Here is a 25,205-nt window from a genome sequence, read left to right as displayed (position 1 = left end):
TTAGTTCTTCTTTATAATTTTGAACTCTTTATTAAATTTCTCACTGTGTTCATCCGTTCTTCTCCTGAGTTTGTTGAACATCTTGTGATCATTGTCTTGAACTCTTTATCTGGTAGATTGCTGATTTCCACTTTACTTAGTTCTTCTTTTGAGGTTCTGTCTTTTTCCTTCATTTGGAACATATTCCTCTGTCTCCTCATTTTGCCAGATTGCTTGTGCTTATTTCTATGTATTGGGTAGGTAAGTTATGTTTCCCAATCTTGGCGAATTGGTCTTATGTAAGAGACGTCTTGTGGGGCCCAGTAGAACACTCCCCTCTGGCCACCAGAGCTGTATGCTCTAGGGGTGCCCACTATGTGGGCTGTGTGGGCCCTTCTGTTGTGACAGGGCTAACAACTGTGAGCACCCTGGTAGGTGAGGCTGGTCCCCAGCCCTGCTGGCTGCAAGTCCCTGCCTTGTGTGGTGGCTGCCAGAGGTAGTGGTACCCACTTACCACTAATAGGCTAGAGGGAAGACTCCAAAATGGTGCTTGCCAGGACCAGTGTCCTTGTGGTAGAATGAGCTCCCCAAAATGGATGCTGCCAATGTCTGTTTCCCCCGGGGGAGTCCTGGCCTTCTGCCTCTCTGGGAGCCTTTCTAAGATCAGTAAGAGGGTCTGACCCAGTCAGATTACTGCCTCTGCATTGGGAGTTGGAGTGTGTGAAGTTTTGCATGTGCCCTTTAAGAGTGGAGTGTCTGTTTCCTGCACCTCTCCAGCTCTTCTGTATGCAAGCCCTGCCGGCCTTCAAAGCTAGACATTCTAGGGGCTCATCTTCCCAGCGCGGGACCCCCAGGCTAGGGAGCCTGATGTAGGGCTCAGACCCCTGGCTCCTTGGGGAAAACCTCTGCAATTGTGATTATCCTTCCATTTATGGGTTACCTACCCTGGGGAGTGGGTCTTGACTGTACTGTATTACTACCTCTCCTAACTGTCTCATTGTGGTTCCTTCTTTATATTCTTAGAGGTGGAAAATCTTTTCTGCTAGTCTTCAGGTTGTGTTCATCAATAGTCACTCTGTAAAGCTGTAATTTTGGTGTGCCCGTGGGAGGAGGTGAGCTTAGAGTCTTCCTATTCCACCATCTTGGCCACATTCTCTAAGTTACAAGTTTTAAGTTAAATAATTGACTCTTCAGTGGACAGATTATTCTGCAGTACCAACCACTTACTATATATCTTTGTCTAATTTCTAAAGGAAAGGTCTTTTGGAGAAATAGTTTAAAATTTGTAGTGCTCGCTAAGAACTACTTAAAAAATAACATGTTTTCTGTTGTGGAAATAATGCAAATTTCTGTTTTTTATTCTTGTCTTGTATTCCAGGCCCTGGTTTGCATTTTTTAAAAAGAAGTTGACTTGCCTGAGATTGGTCACATTCATGATAATAAGTGGCAGAGTTTGTACCACTTGATTATACAGTAGTCCATTAACATTCTCAAAGAATTTACTCAACTCTCGTAACCACTTTGACAGTATTTGCTCTGTGAAGTGTAAACATTTAAGGACCCCTTTAGATCTTTAGTGAGTCTGTTGCCTACCTAAGGCGCACCACTTTTTTTTTTTAATCATTTTTTTAAACTTCTTCACTTTTTCTCAATTTTCATTACTATCACTAGAGGTTGGCTTTCTTTTTGGTGACATTTTAAAGTAAGAAATAAAGCTCTTACCACTTCTTGAGAGTTACTGTGTGACACCATGAGTAGAAAGCACAAATCCTGCGATGAGAATCAGATGCTTTACGGTCACTTGGCCTTGGTCACTAGTAAAGTGGCTTCTTCCATGTACCAGGGGGATTCTGATTCATGCTTCAGGAAAGTGACAAATGTCTATATAACCTGCATCTTTATTGCTAAGGGAGGCAAGGTGCAGGCGAGATACTGCCACAAGCCCACTCTGCTTAGACTTAGCTTTATGTATTTCTTAAAATCAAAATATTTTTCTTCTTTTGATCCCTCTCTATTAGCCTTTTAACCCAGAGTTTCTCTTCAGGATCTTATAGCACCAGCAACGCCGGGTCTATACTATGGTCCCTTCCATTATCATGTCATTAGATCATGGGGAGCTAGCTGGTGTGTTTTAAGGACAAGGTGCAGTGTGACAGAAGTAGGCATTCTGAGAGTGTGAGTAGTACGCTCATGCTGCTTTCCTGTGTCTTTAAAATCTACTCCGGCCACTTGAAGAGGCAATCATATGGGCTACACCTGATGTCATAAATAGGTGACTAGAAAACACCCAGTTCATGAGAGGTCTTGGGCTGATGATCTCTAGATGTCCCATAATTGTGTCCAATGTCTACCAGGAACCATTAGCAGAATCAAAGTGGAAGGTTCCTTTTATTTATGTAGGGTTAATCTCCTCATTGGTACATACCTATGGCCTCACCAGCTTTATGTCCTAAATATGATGGGCCAGCGTGATGTCCTGTGAAATAGTGATATGGTTAGAGTCTCTGGTCAAATGAAATTGAGGCACAGAGCTGAAGAGCTGATATTACTCTAAGGTGGTGCTTCTCACACTCTGGTGTGCATCAGAATCGTCTGAAGGGCTTGTTAAAACACAGATCACTGACACCACCTCCAGAATTCCCGAATCAGTTGATCTGGGGTGGAATGGAGAATTTACTTCTAACAAGTTTCCAGTGGGGCGTGCTGTTGCTGCTTCAGGGACCACTCTTTGAGAATGACTGCTCTAAGGCAAGTTGGGGAAGATGTGTTGCTGTCCTTGTTAGGTGAAAGTAAATTCCTTTTGGAGGAAAAAGCATTGGCCAGATTAGAGCTGCATATGTGTTGCCAAGGCTGTACTGATTTGCTATAGTAGAGAGATCACATCTGGAAAAGTACTTTAGCCATTTGATTAAGGTTGCTTAAGACAATGTATTAATAACATATCCAGTTAAAATGGACAGGTGCCACCGATTACTACCCCTGAATCTGTTTTTGATGATGTCACTCATCTCTGAAAGCCCTGTCTACAGTATTGCTTTTGATTTTCTATCATGGTAGAGGGAGACCTCTAATGTTTTTTGTTTTGCCACCTCGACCATAAAAATGTTTATCCAGGAAGCCAGTATGGTGATTGTGCTATTGTGAAATACAGCTATTTGAAGTAGACACACCTGGGCTTGGGAAATTACACTGGGTTGGGTTTGGGATCTGTTAGTTCGCATCCTCCTCCGGAGTTGCCCCTGTGTAATCTGAAATTGGCCCCTGTACACAGAGGGCAGGGAGAGACTGAAGAAGAGGCAGACCACTCCAGATTGGTAGGTGGCAGATTTAATAAGCAAGAAAACTTACATATGAGGCTTGTCTTGGGTGGCCACAAGAAGAGTAGATCTCCGCACCCACCTGCCAGAATCTTAAAAGTTTATATAGAGGCCTTCACTGGGCTCAGTCACACATACCGTCCAGGTGATCTCAGCACCACTTTACTCTCAAGGCTGAGGCCTTGGGCAGCTTGTAGTGCGGGGAAGGCCAGTGGAACATACCTTCAAAGGACAGGAGAGGGGATGAGGGACTTCCGTTTGCCAGGGTCCAGCTCATGCGTCATGTCCTCTCGATTATCTCCTCCAACAGGGTCCCACCAAGCCCCTGTAAAAAGCCCAGTCTCTGAAGCTAGCACGTTGAATCTAGAATCAATACACTCCTATCAGTATTAGCACCATCTAAAATTTTGTTCTTTCCTCCATAACCCAGCACCCTCAAACCAATATAAATGTATAGTGTCTTACAAATAATGTATAATCCTTTTTTTCAGATTTAATTTTGACTTGACCCTCCCAGGCATGATGGGGTAGAACTCTTCTTATAGATTGAGACATTGAAGCGTGGTGGGGATGGGGTATGAGGCTATTTATTTGCTTCTTACAAAGTAAATCTTTCAGATGAGTGCCTCAACAGACCAGGGATGAGGGTCTGCTTTGAGGGCTGGGGGTTCAGAGTCCTGTGTGGGGACTCTGAACCTTGTCATGTATCCCTGCTTCAGATCTTGACATCCCACTGCCTTCTTATCACAATATCACTGGATCTCCAATGTGAAAGGGAAGCAAATTTAACTGATATAATTTGGCAACCTGCAGGATCAAACTGTGCCTTTGGTTTTCAGCTTCAGCCTTGAGATAGTAAAGTGGTGCTGAGATCACCTGGACAGTATGTGTGACTGAGCCCAGTGAAGGCCTCTATATAAACTTTTAAGATTCTGGCGGGCGGGTACGGAGATCTGCTCATCCCAAGACAAGTCTCGTATTTAAGTTTTCTTGCTTATTAAATCTGCCACCTACCAATCTGGAGTGGTCTGCATCTTTTTAATCTTTCTGTTTCACTCCACACCTTGAGCCAAGAATTCAGGGATGCCAGTATGTCGCTCTCTTCCTAAGCCGAACAGCGCCCCTAGAAGCACTCACTTCAGCCCATAGTCCTTGAATACGTGATGGTCTTTATACCTTTCTCTGCTTGTCTGGCAGCAGCCACTCCGCCTTGTCTTCACTGGGCACATAATTCTAAGAAGTTCTTTTAATCTAAGTGATTATAAGGATAATACAATTAGTTGTTTTTCTGCTATATACCATGGGCTGCCAGATTTCCATCTTTAAATACTGACAGAATGTTTGCTCGCTTTTGGCCCCAGTTAGTCCAGAAAACCAGTTCTAGAATTCTTCCCATTTCACCGAGGTCACTTACAACTTGTTCTTTATATAATTTTTATGCCAGTTGGTCTTCTTGGTTGCAAACAATAGAAACCAACTTTGACTAACTGAAGCAGAAAATGGGTAGATGTTGGGTAGCTTGTCGGATCAATGGAGAGGCTGGAGAACCAAGGAGAAGCATAGGGAACCAGAACACAGCTAAGATCATACCATAAGATCAGCCTGTCACCAGTGCCAATGCCAGTGGACACTTCCTGAACCATTGTCCCTGGACACTTATTTTGGCACTGTGGGTATTATTGATCCCACTGCAACTGCCTCAAATAATCTGACTGTTCTTTTATACAAGAATCTCAATACCTGGAGCATCCACCTGGCCAAGCTTAGATTATGTCCCTATGTTGTCAGGTTGCACCCCTGCATCTGTCCTTAAGCTTCTGTAGCATCCCACCTACTTTGGGATTCCCCAAAATAGGACTGCTGGGCAGATGGATATGGAAATGTTCATTGTAAAACTCAGTGCAAGACAGAGTTAGTTAACTAACAAGGAGAAAATTTCATTGTGGTACCTACAGTTGCTTTGAAATTTATGTCCAGCTCTGCTATTCAAGTCTTTGTTACCCTCTTCATAAACTTTCTGAGCCATAAAGTGTCCTTAGAGACCATCCAGTAGTTCATCATGTTCATTTTACTGATGAATGCTCTGAGACTCAAAGACAGAAAATTATCTGCCAAAGGTGACACCAGCAGTTAATGACAGAGCTGGAACCAGAATTACAATGCTGGCATTATTTCCAGCAAAGGATTATATAAAATACTCCACATATTTTGGTTCTCATTGTCTATATATCATAGTTTGGCTCTGCTCTTTTTCAGAATGGAGGTATAGTTTGCCTTCTTAATTACCCTCTTCTTTCTTGTTCTTGCTAGTACTGATAGTAACTACCACAGGATTTCTACCAGGAACTGACCATTTTCTTAAAGTTTCCTACCTTTTATTTCTCTGAGTGTTAAAAGTATAATCAACAGGACTATTTTAATTATTACTTAATGCTAGAATTTCAAAAGCAGCATTGATTTTTTTTTTATGCTGTGGTTAGTTATTGTGGGAGTTTCTGAGCCTTCTTTGAGAATAAAATTTGAAAAGGAGAAATTCTTGCATGAGACCATGAAGGCTCTGGGTTACTGAGAGAGTTGAAGAAGGTGTGTCGTTCAGGGAGGAGAGAGGGAATGGACTGAAGAGCCTAGAAAGTTTGAATCATTGCTCAGTTCATGGGTTTACATAGCACTTACCATGCTAAATACTAGTTTAATAATATGATATTCTGAGTATAAGATTAAGGACACAAGGGCTTCCCTGGTGGTGCAGTGGTTGAGAGTCCGCCTGCCGATGCAGGGGACACGGCTTCGTGCCCCGGTCCGGGAGGATCCCACATGCCTCGGAGCAGCTGGGCCCGTGAGCCATGGCCGCTGAGCCTGCGCGTCCGGAGCCTGTGCTCCGCAACGGGAGAGGCCACAGCAGTGAGAGGCCCGCGTACCGCAAAAAAAAAAAAAAAAAAAAAAAAAAGATTAAGGACACAAGAAATGTCACAGTGAGTCAGGTTAGTAGTCTTTCCATCTCAGTCAAGGTTTGGTTTCTGAGAATGATACCTAGGACATTTTGTGGAAGAACATAAAAGATTCCTGTCAAGAATTTTATTTAAACAATTAGGGAAATATGCTCATTCTGTTTTTTCAACCATTTGGGATGAGTTCAATAACAGGCTGACTATCCATTATTTAAAGTGCTATTATTTGTTCTAAAATTATCTGTTCCAGGGAATTCCCTGGTGTCCTGTGGTTAGGACTCCAAGCTTGCACTGCAGGGGGCACGGTTTCGATCCCTGGTCGGGGAACTAAGATACTGCAAGCTGCGTGGCGTGGCCAAAAAAAATTTTTTTTAGATAGATAGATTGATTTTAAAAATTACCTGTTCCAGAATTACCTGCTTCAGGAGGTACATGTATCATCTGAATATGATAACCATAGTTTGAGGTTTTACTGTCTTTGATTAATGTGTCCTGTGAACATTTGTTGAGTTTTGTTTCATGTTAGAAGATTCTCAGTCCTCTTTTGATATCCTTCTTCCCCTTCATTCTTATTGGCATTCCTGCCTGTCTCATGCTTTGGGGAAGGGTAATTTTCAGGGAGAGTTGGGTGGCAACTTAGTATCAGAGTTACAGAGGACAGATCTGGAGTCATTTGGACCCAGGTTCCTGTCCTGGTTGCCATTTACTACTTATGTGACCCTATGAAAGGTGCTCTAAGAGCCTCAGTTTCCTCATCTGCAAAGTGGAGATAAGAACATCCCTCTCAGGGACTTCCCTGGTGGCACAGTGGTTAAGAATCCGCCTGCCAATGCAGAGGACGCGGGTTCGATCCCTGGTCCAGGAAGATCCCACATGCCGCAGAGCAACTAAGCCCGTGGGCCACAACTACTGAGCCCATGCGCAGCAACTACTGAAGACTGTGCTCCACAAGAGAAGCCACCGCAATGAGAAGCCCGAGCAAAAACAACATCCCTCTCACAGGATTGTTGTAAAAACAACTGGTATAGGGAGGGAGGGAGACGCAAGAGGGAAGACATATGGGAACATATGTATATGTATAACTGATTCACTTTGTCATAAAGCAGAAACTAACACACCATTGTAAAGCAATTATACCCCAATAAAGATGTTTAAAAAAAAAACAAAAAACAACTGGTATATGAGAAAGTACAGTGCCTAGTTTATGATAGGTGCTGAATAAATCTCATTTATTAGTAGTAGCATTGGCTCAGGAATAAGGGCACTTAATTCTAATTTAGGCTAGATTTGGGGATTTCAGTAACAATTTCAATGAGAAATTGGATTTCATTTTCTCACTTGTAATCTGAGAAAATGGATTAGCTCAGTTTTCAAACTGTGATCTCTGGAGGTGCTTTGAGGTCACTGGTGGGGAAGGGGAGTGGTGAGAGGTGTCTCAGAGGGAGGGCTTCCTGTTCAGCGGGAGCAGCTGTGCTTTTATTTATTTAATATATTAAACTTCTTCGTAACCTCTTAGTTAAAGAAACTAATCCTTGGCAGAATGCACACACACATTTTAAAAACAACAGTCTTAAAAGTCTACTCAGGTCCCTTCCAAATCTAAAAAAATTTCTTTATGTCTGTTAGTTTGCAACGGAGCTTGAACATTAGTGACCCACATTAGATCTGATCTGAAGACATGTTTTGTTTGTTCTGTACATTATTTTAAATGTTCACATTAAAAATTTTTTAAATTTGGAGATTTCGTGTACAAATCCGGGTTCTGTTTTCTTATGAAAAATTGAAATACCTAACAGCTCTGTGCTCTCACTCTCCAATAACAGTCCACTAGAACTGAGTAGCAGCTGCTCCCCAACTACTCCTGCTGTCTTATACCCTTCTGAATTTATCTGCCTGGCCACTGAAGGTATTTGAGTTTTCAGCATCTGATTTATCCCTGCAGATTGCATGAACAGCAATGTTATTGGATTAACCAGTGTTGGAACTCTAGAAGAATTAAACAGAGGATGTGACTTGCATGTTTGCCCCATAAGAAAATTGTTCTAATATAGCAAAAAGTACACGTGTTACTTTCATTTCGTCTGCCCTGGACAATAATAGTTCTTAAGTGCTGACCATCAGTTTATTTATAGCTATTGTAGAATGGCTTCTGAGTTAGAAGAATTAAACAGTGTGTTTTAATTATTTCCATCATAAGAGTTGATTACCAGACACTCAAAATTTGTAGGAACTAGGCTTACTTGGAACAGGAAACAAAGAGGTAAATGCTACCAGTTGCCCATGCCTCCCTTTATTCCACCTCAGTCCGAGAGGAGGATACTCACACAAGCTGGGTGTTCTCCCCCTCCAGACAGAGAAAATTGAGAAAAGTACCCTACTGTTTGCTCTCCAACAAGCTCTTGTTAGGTGGCAAAGGTTTAGGCCTCAGCACCATTCAGATAAGGGAGATACAGTATACAACCGTGGCAGCCCTGTCTTTGCTCAGTCACTGCCCCATCAGGGCAGGGTGAATTCTCCACTGGTCCAAAGTCCTCCACAGCTCTTGTCCTCTAATTGTTGGATGGGTTCTGTATGTGCCCTTTAAATGAGACTTGTTAATTGTAGTATTGTAATCACATCTTATATTTACTTATTAATCTTTTTTTGTCTGCTTGGCCTTTCATTTACTAAGAAATATGAATTGAAATTTCTGATTGTGATCATGGAATTGTCCACTTCTCCTTGTAGATTTGTTGCTTTTCATTTTACATATTTTATGCTATTTTATTAGGCTATGCAGTGCTCAGCAATGCATTTTAATGTATATCTGTTGCAGTTTATCTAGAATCTGAATGTGTTGTGGCCAGAGATACTTAATTGGTCACAGTGCTGAAAATAGAAGTCCTCATTCTCCTATTTATTTTTCAGAGATGTCTCAGTGTTCATAGCTCACTGATGAGACCCTTCCCCTGTTTTTTTGTACAGCTATAGATTTTCTTTCTTTTTTTTTTTTTTTTTTGCGGTAAGTGGGCCTCTCACTGCTGTGGCCTCTCCCGTTGCGGAGCTCAGGCTCTGGACGCGCAGGCTCAGCGGCCATGGCTCACGGGCCCAGCCGCTCCGCGGCATGTGGGATCTTCCCAGACCGGGGCACGAACCCGTGTTCCCTGCATCGGCGGGCGGACTCTCAACCACTGTGCCACCAGGGAAGCCCCTGAATCAGATTTTTGAATCCAATTTTTCGTCTAACTCTACATGTTCTCTTTGGATAATTACATTCAATTCTTTCAGTTACTGTTTTTATAATGATGACTTCCACATCTATATCCTTAACCTAAAGTCTCTCGCCTACAGAGCTCTATTTGTTTAATTTCCTGTTAGTAGACATCCACACCCAAATGTCCCACAGGTACTTCATACTGTCCATCAACAGGTGAATGGATAAACAAATTATGGTATAGCCATACAATAGAGTACCACTCAGCAATTAAAAAGAATGAAGTATTGATACACAGAACAACAGGATGAATCTCAAAATGATGCTGAGTGAAAGAAGCCAGACAAGAAAATATACTGTATAAATTTATGAAAAATTCTAGAAAATACCACTCTTTAGTGACAGAAAACAGATCAGTGGTTGCCAGGGAAGGTTACAGGTCGGGGAAGAGGGTGTTGATGAGAGGGGAGATAAGAGGAGGGATTACCAAGAGGCAAGAGGAAACTTCTGGTAGTGATGGATGAATTTGTTACCTTGATTATGGTAATGGTTTCAAAGCCCATCAATGTGTGGACTTTATACACGTTCAGTTTATCATACATCGATTGTACCTGAATAAAGCTGGGAAAAAACCCTCATTATTAATGACTTTTAACAGAAAAACAATAATCCCTGTCCACTGTTTTCTATCCCCACCCAGTCCTCCTCCCCAGTGGCAGCCACTTTGAACCCTTTTAGGTGTTCCTCTGCTACATAGGCCATGTTCTACCTCATATGCGTAGTGTGTTATTTGGATTCATCAGTTTAGAACTTCAGGCAGTAGACTTTTAGTCTTTCCTTCATTATGGTAGTTGATAATATATCTCTCTTACTTTACCACTTTTACTTCTCCTCTCAACCTCTTAATACAATTTTTTTTCACTGCTGAATCAAGTAGTATACTTTGATTGCATTTATTTCCATAAACCCCCCCCCACATAGTTAATATAGCAATTGCATTTTTCCCCATTTGCTTTGTTTTCTGTGTGCCTATGGTTAATTTTTTTTTAAATATCCCAGCACACCTGTTAGACATATAGCAGTAATTATCTCAGATGTTCAGAATATCATATAATCTGTCAGTTCCAATCCCCCACTCCCATCCCCTTGGAGATCTTCCTCCTTCAGCTGTCTGTCCTCCTATCAATATGCTCTGACTTCTTTCTGGTCTAAATGCGTAGCTGTCGTGCTGTGGCTTCCCCTTGCCATGCTTAGTGTTGGATCAACTAATTCCCGAGTCCCATGTCATTTTCCTTCCTAGTTTATTCATGTACTCCTTCAGTTGGTTTTAGGAATACTACAGCCTCTAGTTGCTTCCTAAAAAAGCATATTTGAAAGTTAAAAATTTTGCTTCCTTACAGGGCCAAAAAGGTCATTATTTTACTGTCACCTAAATGTTTGGTTGGGTATAGCATTCTAGGTTGAAAGTAATATTCCTTCAGAATTTTAGAAATTATTTCTGCATTGCCTTCTAGCATCTGATATTACCAAATAGTCAGAATTTAATTCCTTTGCATGTGACCTGTTTTTTTCTATCTGGAAATATTTATGATCTTTTCTTTATCTTGATGCTCTGAAATTTTTGGACATGCTTGTCATTGTTCATCCATTGATGTAGATAGTTATTGTTTATTCAGTAAATATTTATAGAGAAATCACTCTACACACACACAGTTCTAGGCACTGTGGATACAGCAGTAAAAAAAAAATAGATAAAATCCCTTCCGCTCCTGGAATTTACATTCTAGTGGTGAAGGCAGAAATTAAGAAATAAACTAGTAACATAATGAAATGTCACATACTGATAAGAACTATAAAGAAATACAAAACATAATAATGGAACTGAAAATGACAGTATAATTTTTTATGTAGGGTGGGCAGGGAATGCCTCTCTGAGGTAACCGTTGAACAGAGACCCAGTTGAGCAGAGACACAAGCCATGTGACTACCTGGTGGAAGAGTGTTCTAGACGAAGGGAACAGCAAATGCAAATCCTGAAGCAGACATATACATGGAATGTTGAGAGGCAAAAGGCCAGTTTGGTGGCAATGGAGTAAGAAAAGGAGTTACGAAATGAAACTGGAGACATAGCTAAGGGCCAGGAAATTTAGGGCCTTAAAGGACTTGGTAAGGACTTTGAAATTTTTTCTATTGGGGTCTTTTGAACAAGGACAAACTTGCATTTTAAAGAATCACATCAGTAGGAGTATGGATTGGTAAAGAAATTGTAAGATTAGCAAGAGTGGTAAGTAGTGAGACCTGTTAGCAGGCTATTTCAGTAGTCTAAGGTGAAATATATACTGGCTGAGATGTAGTAACTTAATAACAGTGAGAAATGGTCAAATTTGAAATATATTTTGGAAGGAGAGCCAATAGGATTTGCTGATGGATTGGATATGGGGTGAGAGAAAGAGAGGAGTAGAGGATGAATATTTAGATTCTTGGCCTGAGTAACTTGGTGAATGGTGGTACCACATTACTGAGATGGGGAGACTAAGGGAGTGTTTGGGGGATAGGATGTAGTGGGTTTGAGTTGTGTTTTGGACATGGTGGGTTTGAGATAATGTGTTGACAGCCAAGTGGAGTTGTCCAGAAGGCAGATGGTCATTCAAGTCTAGGGTTCACAGGAGAGATGGAAGCCAGAAATAAATTTGTGAATCCTTCATGTATAGTTGGTATTTAATACCATGATTCTGGATTAGTTTCTCCTGAGGAGTGGGTATACATAGGGTAGAGGTCTGAGGATTGAGCCCTGGAGCTCTTCAATATTGAGACTTGAGAAATGGAAGAAATCAGAAAAGGAACAGTGAGATCCGTAGAAATTCAGGAAAATTCGTATTCTAGAAGCCAACTGAAAAAAGCGTCTCAGGAGGAGGACAGGATCCCACTGTGTCAAATGTTAAAGAGTTGAGTAGGATGAGGACTCAATTGACCATTGGATTTGACAATCTGAAGTTTATTGGTTACTCTGACAAGCTGTTTCATTGAAGTATGGGGACAAAACCTGATTGGAGAGTAGGCTTAAAAGGAAATGGAAGAGCAGAATTGGAGAAAGTGGGTAAAGACAACTATTTTCAGGGTTTCTTCTATAAAGAGGAAGAGAAAAGTGAAGTAATAGCTGGGTGGGGGTGGGAATGTGGAGTCAAGGAAAGTTTTTTTTATTTTGATTTTTGGCTGCATTGGGTCTTTGTTGCTGCATGCGGGCTTTCTCTAGTTGCGGCGAGCGGGGGATACTGTTCATTGCGATACGAGGGCTTCTCATTGCGGTGGCTTCTCTTGTTGTGGAGCACAGGCTCTAGGCTCAACGGGCTTCGGTAGTTGTGGCACGCAGGCTCAATAGTTGTGGCTCACAGGCTCTAGAGCGCAGGCTCAGTAGTTGTGGTGCACAGGCTTAGCTGCTCCGCGGCATGTGGGATCTTCCCGGACCAGGGATCGAACCCGTGTCCCCTGCCTTGGCAGGCAGATTCTTAACCACTGCGCCACCAGGGAAGCCCAAGGAAAGATTTTTTTTTATGGTGAGAGATAATAGAGTAAGTTTGTATGCTGGGGGAATCACTGTAACACAGAGGGGGAAATTACTGCAAGAATAGGAGACAGGACAGTTACCAGAGCAAAGTCCTTGACTAGACAAGTGGGAAGAGATCCAGTGTACAAATGGAAGACTTGGTTGGTTAGGAGTTCAAGCTGTTCAACCGTTTAAATAGTGAAGGCAGAGAATGTGGATAAGCTCCAGTTAGGTTTGGTACCTTTTGTGAGAGAATAAGGAAGTTGTCTTCTGGTTATTTCTGATTTCTCAGTGAACTAGGAACAGAATCATCAACTGAGAGGATGGGGTGTGGAACTGGAGGTTTGAAAAAAAGAGGAGAATGTGAGAGAGATCTCTGTAAAAGAGAGTTCATTGACTGACATTTTAGCCCAGAAATGTTTTAGTAGCAGGATTGCAGTGTGCTGCCAACCTTTTAAGTGTGGAAGCTGGTATCCTTCTGTTCTGAGAAATGTTCTTAATTTCTTCTTTGATTATCACCCCAACTCGCATTTTCCTTGTTTCTTTCTGGAAGTCCTTTAGTCAGGAGTTGGGCACTTGGAGTGATCCTCCTATTGTCCATCTCTTCCTTCAGCTTTATGTTCTAATCCTTCTACAGAGTTTTTAATTTCAGCTCTTACTATTTTTAAATTTTCCATAGCATCTTATTCTTTTGTAATGGAAGCGATAGCTTCTCACTTAAGCTATTCAGGGTTTTGTTTGTTTTGTGATTTGTTTTCTTCTGTTCCCTGCATAGTCTCTATTTCCTCCAAATTTCCTTTTATCTGCTTGCTTGTTTTGGTCTCTGTCTTTCATGATGCTTTCTTCAAATGCCTGATGATCCTTGGCTGCCCATTCATGTTTGTGGGGCCCTGAAAAGCTCTGTGTGCATGAATGGGACTGGTCACCGGTGGGCTTTGTGGTAAGGTGAGCTTGAGGTTGACTAGCTTTTTCATTGTCAATGTGTAGAGAGAGGTCTTTTCTCCAAGACTGTTGGGTTTTTTCAAAGATTGGGGATGGTAGGTATATGCCTGTTTGCCAACCTTTTGGGAATAGAGCAGGAAAAGATGAGGGCTTCCTGTTTCTGTAGGTAGACTCTTACTCAGTCCCCCTTTCGTCACTGTGGATTGTACTTCTGCCCTGCTCTGTGCCTGATACCCAAGTGCAGAACGTCTCTAGTGCCATCTCTTCTGGAAACAACTCTGGTAGAATGCGGTGGTCATCTGGCTGCCTGGGTGGGGATGGGGGGGTGACATAGTGAGGAAGTAATTTTGTAAACATTCCTCCAATTTTAGCCTTTTATGCTACTTGGTGCTTCAAAGAACTGAGACTCTCAGATTCTTTAGGGCAAATCAGCTCATTCTCACGTGAATCCCTCCACTCCAGCTTTGTCCCGTTAAGTGACTTATCACTCCTCTAATAGCTTTCTGTCGCTCAAAGTTTAGGGCTTTCTTTTTTGTTGTTTTGTTTCATTTTTGTTTTTTGGAAATCTCAGATATGCTAATGTAGTTTCTCTTGTTCACTTACTAATAGATTAGTACCTTTTTTTTTCTTTATTGTCATATTACTAAGGAAGCAAGGAGGAGGGAAAGGAGATAAACATATGTGCTCAATCCACCATGTTTTTCCAGAACCTATCCACACTCTCTAAAGGGTAATCACAATAACTAATATTTATTGAGTACTTACCTGTATGCTAGACACTGTTATAAATGCTTTACATTTATTAACTTAGTATTCACAGTGATCTTATGAGACAGGTACTGTTATTATTGCCAGTTTACAGATGAAGAAACTAAGGCACAGAGAATTTAAGTAACTTGCCAAAGTTATAAAACGAGTAAATGTGGAGCTAGCATTCAAACTTAGCTGTCAGACTGTAGAGACACCTCCTGCTTACAACTCTCCCATAGTATCCCACTCATTTTTTTTGTTTTGTTTTGTTTTTTGCGGTACGCGGGCCTCTCACTGTTGTGGCCTCTCCCGTTGCGGAGCACAGGCTCCGGACGCGCAGGCTCAGCGGCCATGGCTCACGGGCCCAGCCGCTCCGCGGCACGTGGGATCTTCCCAGACCGGGGCACGAACCCGCGTCCTCTGCATCGGCAGGCGGACTCTCAACCACTGCGCCACCAGGGAAGCCCCCCACTCGTTATTTTTAAATCCAAGCAATTTAGCATGTCATCCGTGCTCTCTATGATCAGGTCCAGAGAACCTCTCCAGTCTCATCTCTCTCTACTCTGCCCTTGACTTCACCTCTTTGACCTTATCTTGTAGTCATACTGGACTTCTTGCCCTGAATACTCCATGTTCTTGTGATCCTCATGCCTTTTTCATGCTGTTCCCTCCACCCCAAACATTCCTTTATTCTCTAGAATGCACAGTAAAGTGTTAAGGTATTTCAGCATATACTTACATAATAAATATTTGTATGATCTATTTCATCTAGCAATCAACTCATACTTTTGATTTGTTTTGATTTAGCATGTCTTCTTGAAAAATGCATAGTTGAATAAAATAATATTTCACTGTGTATTAAGGGTTCTTATGTCTAACTAAACAAAATTATCTCCTCAAATTTGATTATATTGAGAGTGGGATTTAAAGATTCTTTTGGAGACTAAGTGAAAAAGTATATACCAAAAAATTCATTTGTTATATTAAAATGTTTTCTAACCTTATCTTACTGTTTTTCTTAATAGCTTTTTCTTCCTCTTGCAAATCTGGAATGTTCACCAAATGTTGAAACTTTCCTTTGCAAAGCTTTTGTACCAACCTGCACAGAGCAAATTGATGTGGTTCCACCCTGTCGTAAATTTTGTGAGAAAGTGTATTCTGACTGCAAAAAGTTAATGGACACTTTCGGGATCCGATGGCCTGAGGAACTTGAATGTGACAGGTAAGTTATGTTTTCAGCTGAAAGCTACTGATGATATTTCAATATGGTATTAATTTTCCAAAATATTAGCGACAGGCTTTCATTATTTAAGTCAGCAGCTGTTTATTGCACACTTAATATATGTTAGGCACTTACTATATATCAGCACTGTAAACAGTGGTGAGCAAAACCAGACTTGGTTCTTGTTTTCAGGGAACTCACAGTGGGGTGGGAGGAACAGAGAGTAATCCAATAATCATAAAAATAAATGCAAAATTACAACTGTGTTAATACAACAAATGAGGGTGCATAGTTCTATGAGAATGTGTGATGGTGCCTTTGCCCTAAACTGGGGAGAAATGGGCCTTATTATCAATTCATGGACCTTTTTGCATCTGTCTTGATTGATTACTTTTATCTCCTATTCTCTAGATGTTGGGAGCTTGTAATTTGAAATATTCTACTAACATAAAGACACCTCATATAATAAATCTCGGAAGGAAGGTGCCTCCCTTTTTGTTCTTTATCTGTAGACTAAAGAAACTACAGACCCTTGTGGAACCCACACATTTCTGGTAGATACCTAATCACTTTCCAGAACAACTTAGTACATAGTAAAGGTGAAGATGCTCATGCCATACATCTTAGGAGATCCCCTTCTATAGAAACTTTTTCACAAACAAGGAATCGTATGCAAGAATACTTATTGTAACATTATTCGTAATTTTTTTAAATGAGAAAAAGTCTGAAAGTCCACTGTAAGAATGATAAGTAAATTGTGATGTACTTACACACTAGAATACTACTATACAGTTTTAAGATGAATGCAGTTGACCCACATCTGTCACTATGGATAAATCTAAAAATTATAGCATAAGTAAAAAAAAAGTATGATGTATATAGCACAATGTCATTTATATAAAGTTCAAAACGTGTAAAATAATACTATATAACATTGTAGTTGGAAAATAACATAGTAAAATATTTTAAAATGCATGAGGAGAAATAAAAACTGAACTTGTAGTAATGAATATTTTGGAAGAGAGAGAAAAGAGAATAGGACCAGAAAGGAGTCCAAACTGTATGTGTAATGTTATATTGCTTTATTTAAAAAGATATAAAACAAAACTGACATACCACCTTTTGAAAAAGCTTGTAGATACGTCTGTGTTGTTTTTATGGGCATATGTTTTATTATTTTCTATTCTTATCTAAAGCATATTTCAAACGCTTTCTCCTTAAAAACCTCCACTAATTTCTAAACTATGTAGATCCTCCAAAATAATTCTGGTGTGTGGAGACAACTCAGTGATAAAGTTCTGCACAAAACAGCAATATCCCTTTCTATCTCTCCGGTCTGCCCATAAACAAGGAAGGCAAACAGCCACACTGCAACAAAATGGTGATGTGAGTTAAGCTGGTCCTCGGCCTTCCTCTTCTTGCCCTTCTTTATGAACTTAGATATCACTTGAACTCTGTCCTCTCCATCCGGGAAATGATCTCATTTCAGTCATTTTAGTTGTCATCACCTTACTATGTGGCTGATCTACTTTGCTCATGGACGCTAGAAAATAAAAACTAATTTCCCCAAGACATATTTCAAATGCTTAAACAGACAAGCCAGCATTTTTTTGTCTAAAGAATACCAATCAAGATAAATTCTTTCTTAAGTACTTAGTCTTGAAACCAGAAATTATTTAACAATTATTAATTGATTGTTTTCTGAGTAAGGGAATTTTCATGTTCACTTGCCTGATACTTAATATATTTGTTAGTGTGTTGGGGCCTCTTTAGCACCTACAAGTTTTTAGTCAACTTCAAAACTTTCTCCCCAGCTCTAAAGCTGTAATCTGTTTAAGCTCATATGTCTTCCCATCAGTTACGAATGCATAAGGAAATATAGTTGGAAAGCAGAGTATTAAAATAGTGACTCAAAAATGTCAACTTCGTGTATTATTTTTTAAAATCTTTACAGATTACAATACTGTGACGAGTCTGTTCCTGTAACTTTTGATCAACACACAGAGTTTCTCAGTCCTCACAAGAAAACAGAACAAGTCCAAAGAGACATTGGATTTTGGTGTCCAAGGCATCTTAAGACTTCTGGGGGACAAGGCTATAAGTTTCTGGGAATTGACCAATGTGCACCTCCATGCCCCAACATGTATTTTAAAAGTGATGAGCTAGAGTTTGCAAAAAGTTTTATTGGAATAGTTTCAATATTTTGTCTTTGTGCAACTCTGTTTACATTCCTTACTTTTTTAATTGATGTTAGAAGGTTCAGATACCCTGAGAGACCAATTATATATTACTCTGTCTGTTACAGCATTGTATCTCTTATGTACTTCATTGGATTCTTGCTAGGCAATAGCACAGCCTGCAATAAGGCAGATGAGAAACTAGAACTTGGTGACACAGTTGTTCTAGGCTCTCAAAACAAGGCTTGCACCGTTTTGTTTATGTTTTTGTATTTTTTCACAATGGCTGGCACTGTGTGGTGGGTGATTCTTACCATTACTTGGTTCTTAGCTGCTGGGAGAAAATGGAGTTGTGAAGCCATTGAACAGAAAGCAGTGTGGTTTCATGCTGTTGCATGGGGAATACCAGGTTTTCTGACCGTTATGCTTCTTGCTATGAACAAAGTTGAAGGAGACAATATTAGTGGAGTTTGCTTTGTCGGCCTTTATGACCTGGATGCCTCTCGCTACTTTGTACTCTTGCCACTGTGCCTTTGTGTGTTTGTCGGGCTCTCTCTTCTTTTAGCTGGCATTATTTCCTTAAACCATGTTCGACAAGTTATACAACATGATGGCCGGAACCAAGAGAAACTAAAGAAATTTATGATTCGAATTGGAGTCTTCAGTGGCCTGTATCTTGTGCCATTAGTGACACTTCTTGGATGTTACGTCTATGAGCAAGTGAACAGGATAACCTGGGAGATAACTTGGGTCTCTGACCATTGTCGTCAGTACCACATCCCATGTCCTTACCAGGTAAAACCTATCATTTGTGTTATTTCACTATTTAATTTTAACATGGCAAATGTTCCCTGGAAATATCTTTGAATTAGTCATGACCATAAAATTAGATTTCAGGTGAGAAAATCCAACAGACAGAGGGAGTTGTTCCCTACGCCTCAGTTGAAACTAGGGTAAGTGTCCCAAAAGTTCTTTCCTGAAGTTTTAGCTTCAGTTACAATAGTAAAGTGCCTCCTTTAGCTATTCTTTTAAAAATTAAATTGGATTGCAAAGGCAAATGAATAGTACTGCAGAACAGAATCAGAGGAACAGGTCTTGTCATAGGGAGAAAAAGAGAAGTAACTTGCAGGATTTCCCTGGCAGTACAGTGGTTAGGACTTGGCGCTTCCACTGCAGGGGGCCAGGGTTCAATCCCAGATTGGGGAACTAAGATTCTGCAAGCCGAACAGAGCAGCCAAAAAAAAGAGAGAGAGAGAAGTAGTTGTTTTTAATTCTTCAGTTAGTTGGGGAAACCCTTATTTGAGTTTATAATAAAATGGTATATATCATCTTATACTTTGCTTGTATATGCTTATAAAAACAGAATTTATGCCGAAACCACCCTGTCATTTCTTATGACAAAACGCACAATTAAAACAAAATATGTTTCATGTTTCTGATGCTTCTGGTTGGATTAAAGTGGTGATTTTAAGATTAAAAAAAATAAATATCTGAAAATAGAAAATCTCTTAAAGCATTTTAGTTGAGTTTTTTTAAATAGAAACTTTGTTTTTAATAGATTTTATATATTTTCTTGAATATTTATATATGGTATTAACTAATTATATTGAGTGTGAGTGCTGTCATGTCATCACAGTGTATCAGATCAAGCAATGTGTGGGCTGAATTATTTTACATAATTTATATTCTAGAAAATTACTGCACTGTAACACAGTGAAATCTATTTTACATACTGATATGTGGGGATAATGGTTTTACTTGCCTTACATCCTGTCCATAGTGTGTTATCCATTGTCTGTTTTCACTATATGATTAATAAGCGAGCTCTCTTAAAGTGATACTGCTGTATTAAATGTCTCCTAGATTCCTCAGTATTTTTGGCAAACTAGGGGGGGAAGGCAACTGTTACATACTACTAAAAAGTTTAAGATACATGATTTTTGATTTTTTATTATTTAAAAAAAATTTTTTATTTTTGGCTGTGTTGGGTCTTCGTTTCTGTGCGAGGGCTTTCTCTAGTTGTGGCAAGCAGGGGCCACTCTTCATCGCGGTGCGCGGGCCTCTCACTATCGCGGCCTCTCTTGTTGCGGAGCACAGGCTCCAGATGTGCAGGCTCAGTAGTTGTGGCTCACGGACCTAGTTGCTCCGCAGCATGTGGGATCTTCCCAGACCAGGGCTCAAACCCGTGTCCCCTGCACTGGCAGGCCGATTCTCAACCACTGCACCACCAGGGAAGCCCAAGATATATGATTTTTTAAGATTACGTTTCATGTAAAGGAAGAAACGATATTAGAAGATAAAGTGAGAAAATTCTAATCTTATAGTGGGGAAGGACTTTATGATATAAAATGCAGGAGCTATAAAAGAAAAGATTGCTAAAGTTGACTAAGGAAAAAACTTTTTTCAGATTCTGCATGGCAAAAAACCCCACCATAATCAAAGTCAGGAGACCAACTGGGAAAATTTATTCACTCATCACATCACAATTGAAGGGCTAATTTCCTTATTTAAAAAGAGTTCCTATAGACCAATAAGAAAAAAACCAACAACCTGATATAAAAATGAGAAAAGAATGTATAGAGGGGTCACAAAAAAGGAAAATAAAAAAGCTGTTCTTAAACATATGAAAAATGTTATAAGACAGATGCAAATTAAAGTTATAATAAAATTATATTTCTGCTTATGACAGGTTTTATAACCACTGTATTGATGAAACTGGCAAAATACACATTCTAGACTTTGCTGTTCAATTAGTTCAGCCTTCTATGGAAAGCATTTTGATAATATCTGGCATTTAAAATGCTCATACTCTTTGATCCTGTCCTTCTGGGAATTTATCAACAGCTCTGTTCACAAATGTGAGAAATTATATACATACAAAGATAGTCACTGCAACATTATTTGCAATGGCAATAGGTTGGAAGTAACCTGAGTACCTATTAGTAGGGATAGCTGAATAAATTATAGTTCATCCACACAATGGAACAGCCTTTAAAAAGAATGAAGTGCTCTAGAATGGTCTCCAAGAAATATTACTAAGTGCAAAAAGCAAGATATAATGCATAATATATAGTATTTTGATACTTTTAACATTTAAAAAATAATATTTGAAAGTTTATGCTTGAAAGAAATGTATGATTTAATTTTTACAAAATTTTCACATTTTTACATTTTACTGATACTTATTTTGCTCTAAGTTTTTGTAATAAAACATCAACAATGCATAAAGACTCTAAAATAGTATGTTGTTATAATGAGTTTAAATGTATTTTTTTATAGATTATAGTGAAGGAAAAGATAAATATTGAGAGGCAGATATTTTGGCAATTATAAGAAGCTGCTGTACTTATAGGGGAAAAAAAATGCCAGATATCAAGCCAAGATGTAAGACGTCCTTCCTAAATATATTTAATAAGTATTTTTCCCTTTCTAGCTATATATTTTGATAAAAGTTCTTTGTTCAGAACTTCTATATTACACTTAAAGCACTTTTCATATTATGTTATATCAAACATTTCATAATAAGACAAAATGATGTATACTTTTTGTTCAAGTTTTGCATTGACTGTATAGACTTTTCTCCACTTTAAATGTATCACTAAAATTCTTATTCATTACTTTTTTGTAGGCCAAAACAGAAACTCGACCAGAGTTGGCTTTATTTATGATAAAATATCTGATGACATTAATTGTTGGCATCTCTGCTGTCTTCTGGGTTGGAAGCAAAAAGACATGCACAGAATGGGCTGGGTTTTTTAAACGAAGTCGCAAGAAAGAGTAAGAATCTATTGAATTATCTGACATTGTTTTAAAATAAATAGATCAAATACCAAATCATTGTACTGGAGTTTCATTATGTCAACTGTTGTTTCAAGTTGAAATCTTTTTCATGGAGAGATATGCTTTATTTTTAGCATTTGTTACGATAGTCTTTGACATGTACTATTCTATTGAAATATGAATGAAAAGTTTGTAAAAAGTGCATTTTCTTTCCATGGCTTCTAATATATCTAGTATTATTACTGCTATCATTAAGTTCATTGTTTTGGGTTCAGAATTTTAAATAATTTTATCCTTTTTTATCAATGATGAAAGATGAAATGGGTCAAATATATGTAAGGCAGTCTATAGAGTACGATTCAAATGTGATGTACAATCATTACCTTTAAATTTTACTACACATAATACTGACTTAACATGTCACTTATTTGCCTTGCTTAAGATGGTAAAAATTTGAGCTTATGGAATATTCTGTAACAATATAGTAGATTTACATTTATGAGTAAATAGTTCATTTTGTTATTTATATATGTTGTACATTGTGTACAATCAACAATGTAGTATAGAATTTTTTAAACTGTTCCCAATTGGTTTGATTAATGAACTCTTTTTGTGGTAAAAATTTCAGAACCTTTTCACAAATAAGTTTTTGAAGTCTGAAGAATTGCATTTAACTGGACTTTAATTTTTTTGAACTATTATTATATCTCTATCCTGTATTTATATACCCACATTAACTTCAGAATAACTTGCTATAACTTGAATGTTAGAAAGAAAACAATTGCATTTAAACAAAGACCATTAATTATATTCTGTGTTCTTTCTCTCTGGTTTAGTTTCATATTTGATATATTTATATATGATACACATACAGATAATCCCCTACTTTTTGCTGGTTTGAGTTTTCTTGCCCTCATCTTCTGATTTTGTCTATTTAATTTCTTTCTACTCTTTATGCTGACAAAAGCAACTAACAGTGTATGCACAAAAAGATTTCATTTCATGGCAATCTACTTATATCTCATAGTATTTATAATCCCAGATTTTATAAATAATGTAAATCATATAGATTGTAACTTTAATGAATTAGGATTTTTGACACAAGATATGTGATATGCTTTATGATTTCTGTTATAACACTTAACATTTATCAAGTAAACTCTCTCCTTGGATTTTCTTACAGTCCAATCAGTGAAAGTCGAAGAGTACTACAGGAGTCGTGTGAGTTTTTCTTAAAGCACAATTCTAAAGTTAAACACAAAAAGAAGCACTACAAACCAAGTTCACATAAGCTGAAGGTCATTTCCAAATCCATGGGAACCAGCACAGGAGCTACAGCAAATCATGGCACTTCTGCAGTAGCAATCACTAACCATGATTACTTAGGACAAGAAACTTTGACAGAAATACAAACCTCACCAGAAACATCAGTGAGAGAGGTGAGAGCAGATGGAGCGAGCACCTCCAAATTACGAGAACAGGACTGTGAGGAACCTGCCTCCCCAGCAGCATCCAGCTCCAAACTCTGCGGGGAACAGACTGACGGGAAAGGCCGGGCAGCCAATGTGAATGATAAGAGCAGTGTGTCTGAAAGTGCACGGAGTGAAGGAAGGTGAGCTTGGACTTTGCTATCTTAAACCGTGACTCTTTTGAATACTGCATTGCACATTTTTCATTAAAGCATGACATATCTGGAAAGAAAGCATTCTTTCTTGAGATGACATGTCTATACACTTAATCCAAGGAAGTTTGGGTTTTGCCTATAATGCTATTTCGTAGTTTAATTCTTAGCATTGAGAAGACCCTTTGATGTTTATTGTTCAAATAGAAAAGTAATGTTCATTTCTGTGGTAATTGTTAACAGCTGCTTGTATATTTAGGGAAATGTTTAAGATTCATATAAAATACAGGCCATTAAGTTTCGATTAGTACTACATTATAGTACTGTCTAAAAGGTATTTGTCATACTTCCCTAGTGGTGCAGTGGTAAAGAATCTGCCTGCCAACACAGGGGACACGGGTTCGAGCCCTGGTCTGGGAAGATCCCACATGCCGCAGAGCAACTAAGCCAGTGCACCACAACTACTGAGCCGGTGCTCTAGAGCCCGCGAGCCACAACTACTGAGCTCGCGTGCCTAGAGCCCGTGCTTTGCAACAAGAGAAGCCACTGCAATGAGAAGCCTGCACGCCACAACGAAGAGTAGCCCCCGCTCGCCACAACTAAAAGCCTGCGCGTAGCAATGAAGACCCAACGCAGCCAAAAATAAATGATAAATACATTAAAATATATATATATACATATATATATATATAAAATAAAGAGAAGCAAGAGGAACTACAGTCCTGCAGCCTGTGGAACAAAACCCACATTCACAGAAAGATAGACAAGATGAAAAGGCAGAGGGCTATGTACCAGATGAAGGAACAAGATAAAACCCCAGAAAAACAATTAAATGAAGTGGAGATAGGCAACTTTCCAGAAAGAGAATTCAGAATAATGATAATGAAGATGATCCAAGACCTCAGAAAAAGAATGGAGGCAAAGATCGAGAAGATGCAAGAAATGTTTAACAAAGACCTAGAAGAATTAAAGAACAAACAAACAGAGATGAACAATGCAATAACTGAAATGAAAACTACACTAGAAGGAATCAATAGCAGAATAACTGAAGCAGAAGAACGGATAAGTGACCTAGAAGACAGAATGGTGGAATTCACTGCTGTGGAACAGAACAAAGAAAAAAGAATGAAAAGAAATGAAGACAGCCTAAGAGACCTCTGGGACAACATTAAATGCAACAACATTCGCATTATAGGGGTCCCAGAAGGAGAAGAGAGAGAGAAAGGACCAGAGAAAATATTTGAAGAGATAATAGTTGAAAACTTCCCTAACATGGGAAAGGAAATAGCCACCCAAGTCCAGGAAGCGCAGTGAGTCCCATAAGGATAAATCCAAGGAGAAACACACCGAGACACATAGTAATCAAATTGGCAAAAATTAAAGACAAAGAAAAATTCTTGAAAGCAGCAAGGGAAAAATGACAAATAACATACAAGGGAACTCCCATAAGGTTAACAGCTGATTTCTCAGCAGAAACTCTACAAGCCAGAAGGGAGTGGCATGATATACTTAAAGTGATGAAAGGGAAGAACCTACAACCAAGATTACTCTACCTGGCAAGGATCTCATTCGGATTCGATGGAGAAATCAAAAGCTTTACAGACAAGCAAAAGCTAAGAGAATTCAGCACCACCAAACCAGCTCTACAACAAATGCTAAAGGAACTTCTCTAAGTGGGAAACACAAGAGAAGAAAAGGACCTACAAAAACAAGCCCAAAACAATTAAGAAAA

At 39.2% G+C, this 25,205-nt stretch overlaps 1 protein-coding gene across 3 annotated transcripts in view; it reads left to right on the top strand.

Moving 5' to 3' along the window:
- FZD6 (frizzled class receptor 6) overlaps positions 1-25,205 on the top strand; it is a 37,800-nt gene that overhangs the window by 8,804 nt on the left and 3,791 nt on the right. For 2 of the 3 annotated variants that reach the window (XM_029223273.1, XM_029223274.1), the window contains exons 3-6: positions 15,699-15,895; positions 17,850-18,867; positions 21,701-21,849; positions 23,036-23,464. In XM_029223273.1, the coding sequence (XP_029079106.1) occupies positions 15,699-15,895; positions 17,850-18,867; positions 21,701-21,849; positions 23,036-23,464 (1,793 nt within the window). The remainder of the gene's footprint in view (positions 1-15,698; positions 15,896-17,849; positions 18,868-21,700; positions 21,850-23,035; positions 23,465-25,205) is intronic. The other variant, XM_029223275.1, reaches the window with a different exon arrangement.

Source organism: Monodon monoceros, unplaced genomic scaffold, assembly GCF_005190385.1.
Source record: "Monodon monoceros isolate NGI ecotype Baffin Bay Population unplaced genomic scaffold, NGI_Narwhal_1 Super_Scaffold_14, whole genome shotgun sequence".
In the NCBI taxonomy this organism is placed as follows: domain Eukaryota; kingdom Metazoa; phylum Chordata; class Mammalia; order Artiodactyla; family Monodontidae; genus Monodon; species Monodon monoceros.
The sequence above is the reverse complement of the archived record's forward strand: the minus strand, read 5'-3'. Positions and strand labels throughout refer to the sequence as shown.